Source organism: Fukomys damarensis, unplaced genomic scaffold, assembly GCF_012274545.1.
Source record: "Fukomys damarensis isolate Sample0158 unplaced genomic scaffold, DMR_v1.0_HiC HiC_scaffold_37, whole genome shotgun sequence".
In the NCBI taxonomy this organism is placed as follows: Eukaryota; Metazoa; Chordata; class Mammalia; order Rodentia; family Bathyergidae; genus Fukomys; species Fukomys damarensis.
The window spans coordinates 34,552,218-34,560,272 of record NW_022900949.1 but is presented as its reverse complement, the minus strand read 5'-3'; the positions used below and the strand labels follow the sequence as shown (position 1 = coordinate 34,560,272).

The 8,055-nt window shown below is 39.6% G+C and overlaps 1 protein-coding gene across 3 annotated transcripts in view; it reads left to right on the top strand.

The window, feature by feature from the left end:
• Window positions 1–8,055, top strand: part of Helq (helicase, POLQ like) — a 43,545-nt gene that overhangs the window by 19,274 nt on the left and 16,216 nt on the right. For all 3 annotated transcript variants that reach the window (XM_033759396.1, XM_019206618.2, XM_019206621.2), the window contains 2 exons: window positions 2,772–2,913; window positions 5,927–6,031. In XM_033759396.1, coding sequence (XP_033615287.1) covers window positions 2,772–2,913; window positions 5,927–6,031 — 247 coding nt within the window. The remainder of the gene's footprint in view (window positions 1–2,771; window positions 2,914–5,926; window positions 6,032–8,055) is intronic.

Genomic DNA, 8,055 nt, shown 5'->3' with positions numbered 1-8,055 from the left:
TGGTACCAGGGATCGAACTTGGAATCTGTGGCAGAACCACTGAGCTAAATCCCCAGTCCCTATTTTCTTACTATTTTTGATTCCTTGGCTATACGTAACTGTTACATAGTTATCAATTTCTCCTTTTTACATTTCTAGAAGTCTTTCCTTTTTGTATTTCAAAACTAGTTAGATAAACTAAGGTTTACTTTAAATATGTTGCAGAGGATACACAATATATACACACACACACACACACACACACACACACACACACACACATATACATTATTGCAGAATTGTACTTTTTTTGGGGGGATACCAGGGATCGAACTCAGGACCTTGCACTTGTGAGGCAGGTGGTGGAACTACTGAGCTAAATACCTGGCCCCTCAGAATTGTACTTTTATCAGTGTAATAGGACATTTTTTTTCTTATTTTGTCTTCTTTTTTGCCAGGTACATTTTTAATTTTTTTATTTTCAGTCTCGGTCACTGACGAATTTTCCACCTTTTCTCACTATGTAGCCCAGGCTGGTCTCAAACTCACAGCAATCCTCCTGCCTCAGCCTCCTGTGCAGGGATTACAGGTGTGTGCCACCACGCCCGGCTCCAGTGGGTTACTCTTAAAATTTTAAGAGTATGTAAAAATATTTTTGTAATGAAAATATTTTTTATCACTTCAGAATTAATAGCTTCTCCCTGAGCATAACAGGAATTGTAACATTTGTATGTTCTCTGCCCCATGTATGTTGCAAGTGCCTCAAATTTTTTAAAAATTTATTTTTAATTAAAAAAATTTTTTGATGCTAGGGATGCCAGGCAAGTGCTTTACCATTGAGGTACATGCCCTGGATCTAGAATTTTAGTTCTAGTTATTTTCACTTTATAAACTAATTAAATTTACTTGTAGGGGCGGGGATGTCTGGCAAGTTCTGGCAAGTACAAGGTCCTGAGTATGATCCCCAGAACGGGGGGGCGGGAGGGGGAGAAATTTACCTGTAGATGTTACTGTTTTTTGCTTACATCGCCTCTTCTATCCTACATCTTCATTTTATGATTCATTTAAAAATGTTGCCATCCTTCAGTAATTGTTATTAAAATACTGCAGTGGGTGATACAAATATTCTTTGCAGAGCTGACAATGTTTGTATTTTGGCCTCATACTTTAATATTGCAGTAGGAACAGAATTCTAGGCTTAATTATTTTTCCCCCTTTGGAGACTTTGTAGATGTTGTTCCATGTCTTCAAAGAGCCAGTGTTACTATTTTCTTTCTTTTTTTTTTTTTTCTGGTACCAGGGATTAAACTCATGACCTTAAGCTTTGGAGCTAAATCCAGCCCTACTAATTTCTGTTTCTACATGGATTTGCAGTTTTCCTCTCTCCAGAAGCTTTTAGACCTTTCTTTTTAACCTTGGCACTTCACGTCAGTGTGATGATAATTGCAAATGTTAAACACATTGACTTTTCAATCCTCACAGCTCTGGAAAGGAAGGTCACTCATTACCCACACTTTATAGATGGTACAGCGAGGATAGTTAAATAATTTACCCAGCTTCACTCCCAGCAGGGAGTTTCAGGGCCAAGCTTTAACTGCAGGAAATCGGATTCTACAATCCCCGAAACCCCAGTTTCCCTGCTTTTCACTCATAGGACTTAGCACTCGGTAGGTGCTCGCAATATCAAGCTCTGCACCTTTCTGCTTAGAGCAACTTTTGAGGGTTGTTTCTTTTATTTCTTTCTCCATCATCTGTCTCTGTACTCTGCTTTTGTAACTTCAGTAAGACAGATTTGAGGTCTCTTAGATTGAGCTTTCAACTCTCTCTTCTTACACATTTCATTCTGTTTGAACTGTGACATTTCTTCAACTTTACTTTCCATATTTTAAAAAGTCAGTCTGTTTGTTTGTTTGTTTTAATACTGGGGATTGAACTCGGGTCCTTGCGCTTTCGAGGCAGGCACTGGAACCACTGAGCTAGATCCCCGGCCCAAAAAGTCAGCTTTGACTGTATCAATTAACTGTGTTCATTCATTATTTAGTTTATAGTTCAATTTTCAAAAAAATTTTAATTTTTTTACGTTCTAAGAATTCTCTTTTAATGCACTGTTCCTATAAGTGTTTGTTTGTTTTCTTCAGTGTTTGGTCATCTTGTCTATTGAGATTTGCAAATAGGGGAGGAGTAGGTTGATTAGTAAAGACAAATGACAGGTTTTCTCCTGCCTTAGACAGGAAAGCACTCAGCAGACCTCTGTATACTGGAACATGATTGAAATCTTCACTTTGTACTTCAAAACAGTTGAAATCTGTTCAAACTAATATAAATTCATAAATAAAAAGGCATATGTTAGTGGCACATGGCAAGATTTTTCATTTATGGAGTACAAAATCAAAAACTTTTTGGGCCAGGGATTTTAGCTCAGTGGTGCCGCCACCTGCCACACAAGCACAAGGACCCAAGTTTGATCCCCAGTACCAAAAAAAAAAAAAAGAAAACTTTGGAGTCTACTGCTACAGTTTGACCATAGTTTTTCTAACTAAGCAGATTTGAATCCAAATGATGATTCTGCAACTATTTATTTTGTACTTTAAGATAAGCCACTTAGCTGAGCTTCAGGTGACTTTCTTATAATAAATAGAAGGGTTACTACTAAGCATTTTGTAAGAATTACATGTAGTTTCCTATCTTTGGAGATGTTATTAAATTAATAACATAGATATAAAAACTTTTAAAAATAGATGCTATTGCTGTAGGTAGAATGTCATTTTTAATTAATTTTATGAATTCCATAGGGTTATTTTAAGAGCTCCCTACGTTGCTAAAGAATTTTTGAAGAGGAGTCAGTATAAGCAGATGATTGGCAGAGCTGGTCGTGCTGGAATAGATACCGTTGGGGAAAGTATACTTATATTGCAAGAAAAAGACAAGCAAAAGGTAATGCTCAATCTGGTCAGTTGTGTCCCACCCCCAGTCTTTGGTCTGTCCCTCATAAAAGGTCATCTTTTAAAAGCTTATGTTTCTTTATACGATGCATCTTTCACCTATATGATGAAAATTAGGACGTGTACTTTGAAGATTTTTATATTTCAGTGATGAAAAGTATTTTCCTGTTACATTATTTTTTTAATTTTTAAAACAGAGTCGCACTGTATAGTTCAGACCAGTCTTGAACTCACTGTGTAGAGCATGCTGGCCTCGAACTTGCAACAATCCTGCCTCAGCCTCCCAAGTGCTGGGATTACTGGTGTGCACCACCACACCTGGCTATCTTTTCTGGATTTTTTAAAAATTTAATTTATACCATTGTCCCCCTCCCCTCAAGTCCCTCCCTCCATGGACAAAAGCTTTGTTTCCACTTTTTCCTTCTATTTTCATGTTTTTTCTCGTCCCTTTCTCCCTCCCTCCTCCCTTGTTCCCCTTCCCTTTTGAGCATTTGCTTCCCATTTCCCAATATCTGTTATACATTTCAGCCCTTATTTCCACTTTCAGATTCTCACACCAGAGAAACAACGAAGTATATAAATATGTGTATCCAGTTTATTTCCCTTAAGAGCGTGGTTGTAAGGAGCACGCATTTAGCTATGAGTGTCTGAAGCATCCTTCCTTTTATGCAGAGTAGTACTCCATTGTATTTAAAAAAAAAACCCACATCTTCTTGCATTGTCCTTTTTTATTTTAGTTTATTTTTTGATACCAGAGATTGAACTCAGGACCTTTTGGTGGAACCACTGAGCTAAATCCCCAGCTAAACTCACATCTTCTTTATCCATCTGTCAGTTAATGGGTGTTTGAGCTGTTTCCAACGTTTAGCTATTACTAATTGTGCTGCTATAAACACGGGTGTGTGTATATCACTGTAGTCTGATGTTTTTAATTTTCCAGGAACTTACCAAGAAGGGGAGTAGTTGGGTTGAATAGAACCTCTAGTTTTAGCTTTTTGAGAAATCTCTACACTGATTTCCATAGTGGTTGCAGCAGTCTGCACTCTCACCCACAGTGGAAAAGGGTTCCTTTTTCCTCAAACCCCTTCCAGCATTGGTTATTGGTTGATTCTTTCTTTTTTTTTTCCCCTTTTGTGCTACCAGGGATTGAACTCAGGACCTTGCACTTGTGAGGCAGATATTGTACCACTGAGCTAAATCTCTAGCCCCCATGTTATTGGTTAATTCTTGATAGAAGCCGTTCTTTCTGGAGTAAGATGGAACCTCAGTGTTGTTTTAATTTGCATTTCATAAATGACCAGTTGTGTAGAGCATGCTGGCCTCGAACTTGCAACAATCCTGCCTCAGCCTCCCAAGTGCTGGGATTACTGGTGTGCACCACCACACCTGGCTATCTTTTCTGGATTTTTTAAAAATTTAATTTATACCATTGTCCCCCTCCCCTCAAGTCCCTCCCTCCATGGACAAAAGCTTTGTTTCCACTTTTTCCTTCTATTTTCATGTTTTTTCTCGTCCCTTTCTCCCTCCCTCCTCCCTTGTTCCCCTTCCCTTTTGAGCATTTGCTTCCCATTTCCCAATATCTGTTATACATTTCAGCCCTTATTTCCACTTTCAGATTCTCACACCAGAGAAACAACGAAGTATATAAATATGTGTATCCAGTTTATTTCCCTTAAGAGCGTGGTTGTAAGGAGCACGCATTTAGCTATGAGTGTCTGAAGCTCATCCTTCCTTATGCAGAGTAGTACTCCATTGTATTTAAAAAAAAACCCCACATCTTCTTGCATTGTCCTTTTTTATTTTAGTTTATTTTTTGGTACCAGGGATTGAACTCAGGACCTTTTGGTGGAACCACTGAGCTAAATCCCCAGCTAAACCCACATCTTCTTTATCCATCTGTCAGTTAATGGGTGTTTGAGCTGTTTCCAACGTTTAGCTATTACTAATTGTGCTGCTATAAACACGGGTGTGTGTAGTCTGATGTTTTTAATTTTCCGGGAACTTACCAAGAAGGGGAGTAGTTGGGTTGAATAGAACCTCTAGTTTTAGCTTTTTGAGAAATCTCTACACTGATTTCCATAGTGGTTGCAGCAGTCTGCACTCTCACCCACAGTAGAAAAGGGTTCCTTTTTCCTCAAACCCCTTCCAGCATTGGTTATTGGTTGATTCTTTCTTTTTTTTTTCCCCTTTTGTGCTACCAGGGATTGAACTCAGGACCTTGCACTTGTGAGGCAGATATTGTACCACTGAGCTAAATCTCTAGCCCCCATGTTATTGGTTAATTCTTGATAGAAGCCGTTCTTTCTGGAGTAAGATGGAACCTCAGTGTTGTTTTAATTTGCATTTCATAAATGACCAGTGATGTTGAATTTTTTATACATTTATTTGCCATTTTAAATTCTATATCTGAGAAATGTCTTTTCTTTTCTTCTTTTTTTTTTGGTACCAGGGATCAAACTTGGGTCCTTGCACTTGCGAGGCAGGCGGTGGCACCACTGAGCTAAATCCCTGGCCCTGTCTTTTCACTTTAGATCTGTCTATCTTTCTTGATTTTATAAGGATACCTGTTAAATTCTTATTCTTTTATCTTTTCAGGTGGTTTGGTTTGGTCTGGTTTCTCCTTGACTTTATAAGATTTATGCAGAATATAAAATCTTTACATGGAAAGCCACTTATTTTTATAATTTTAATATTTATTTGTTTATTTATTTTGGTACTGGGGAAGTGAACTCAGAACCACATGCAAGAGCAGGTGTGACACCATTGAGCTAAATACCCGACCACCATTTTTGGTTTTTTGGTTTTTTTTTTTTTGTACTTGCGAGGCAGGAGTGGGGCCACTGAGCTAAATCCCCTGCCCTATTTATTTATTTATTTATTCCGTTGTTTTGGTACCAGGGATCGAACTCAGGACCTTGTGCTTACAAGGTAGGCAGTGGTGGCCCTATTTACTTTTAATAATAACAGAAAAAGCTAACATCATAATATTGCTTTAACTTTTACAGGTCTTGGAACTGATAAGTAGACCACTAGAAAACTGTTATAGCCATCTTGTTCAGGAATTCAACAAGGGAATCCAAACTTTGTTTCTCTCCTTGATTGGCTTAAAGGTACTTTTAAATCTTACTATCATTACCTGAAATAATAAAGTTAAAATTTATGCAAACTGTATCTGATCCACATAGACCCTCTCTCAAAGTCCCCCCTTTCCTAAACTGAAAACAATAAAAAACTGCTGAGAAAAATTAAAGAAGTCTTAAGAAAATGGAGAAAGCCAGGGATTTAGCTGAGTGGTTCCGCCGCCTGCCTTGCAAGCGCAGGATCTGAGTTCGATCCCTGGCACCAGAAAAGAAAGACAGTGGAGAAAGATACCATATGCGTGAAGTGAAGCATTTAGTCTTGTTCACGTGTTACTTCTCGGATGGATCCATATAGTCTGTGTGATCCTAATAAAATCTCAGCAGTTTATTTTTGGTGGAAATTGCTATATTTTGGTGGAAGGACTCAGGACTTCCCGTGACAGCAGAGCACCCAGGGTAATAGGGAGGCAGGGAACTGATGTGGCCATGTGGCCAGAGGGCTGTGGTTTATCACCCTGGCCCTCACGGCTGTTTCGCTCAGGCTGTTTTAATAACTGGAGTGCAGCCACAGAAGTCCAGGCAGCAGGCAGCTCGGGAGCCGAGCAGGCACCTAGCTGTCATCAAAGCTGCCCGCCGGCAGCAGAAGTCAAGTGACCAGGGCCAGGCCCGAGGAGGACCAGCCAGCAGGGCTCCTTCTACACCTCATGGTGGAGCTCACAGTGGTGCTCTGCTTGTAGAAGGTTGGAATTCTAGACAGGGCTGATAACCAGGGAATCTGTTGGGTTGGAACAGCAGCAGAAGTCCTCTGGACTGGCTGGGATAGGGTTAGAGGGAGGAAGGGCAATATCTTCAACTTGGGCAGCGTGAGGGCAGGAAATGGAGGTGAACGTACCAGTGTCCTTCTTCCCTTCCTGTGTCCAGCTTCAGTCTCAGCCATTGCCTGATATAATCAAGTCTCACTCGCCTTCAGGTTTGTAGGCTGTAGATATCTGCATTACTGAATCTGACCTTGGAGTTAGTTGTGTCTGGCTGAACTTGCAGGTTGGGGCATTGTGAAGAATCTGGCCTTGAGAAACTGTCAGTTCACAGCCACAGACTACCCTGGCAGGGTTAAATAGCTATGTTACAAAAGTTTTTCAGGGAGGGATAGAAAGATGATATACACTGGCTGTGGTGTTACACATGCCTGTGGTCCCAGCACTCTGGGAGGTTGAAGCAGAAGGATTGCAAGGCTGAGCCCAACATGGGGAATTTAGTGACTTAGTGAGAATTTGTCTCAAAACATAAAAAGGGAAACGTGCACTAATAAATAAAAATTGAGGGAAAAAATGGCCAATGAGGCCATGAAAAAAAAGGAATTAAAAAAATGGAAAAGGGCTGGGAAAAAGGGGGGAAGCTGCGATTGTAGCTCTTGAGGAAAAGCCCTGATTCAGTCCCAAGTGCCACACACACAGAGGTAAAGGGATAGAGTAAAGGTGCCTCCCCACCCAGCCAGCCACTGGCCTCCTGCAGTGTTACCTGTAATCAGACAGGTGGGAGACAGTACAGAAACTGCATGGATGATCCACAAACTGAGCATCTGTTCTTTTATGTCTTCAAAGTGTATTTTAGCTTCACTGAATATTACATTAAGAATAATGATTTTTTTAAAAGGGAAGAGAGAAGCAGTAGAAAAATTTCTGTGCCTCATAATAAGTTTTGTTATCCCATATATGGGTTTAATAACTACTTAAATTATTCATTTGAAGTATCATCAGAATTGTGTGAGAGAGCAGCATATTTATTGATTGACCATATTTTAGTTTAACATGCTGATTTCTTTGAAATTGGCTAACAAAAGATTATTCTAATTGAGAGTCAACTCTACATCTGAACACCAAGTGGCATTTAAAATGCCTCTGTAGGGCCGGGGATTTAGCTCAGTGGTGCCAAAACCTGCCTCACAAGCGCAAGGTCCTGAGTTCAATCCCCGGTACCAAAAAAAAAGGAGTAAGAGATAAAATGCCTCTATAAAATTATTCATACCACCGATTAGATTTTATACATTTTTTAAT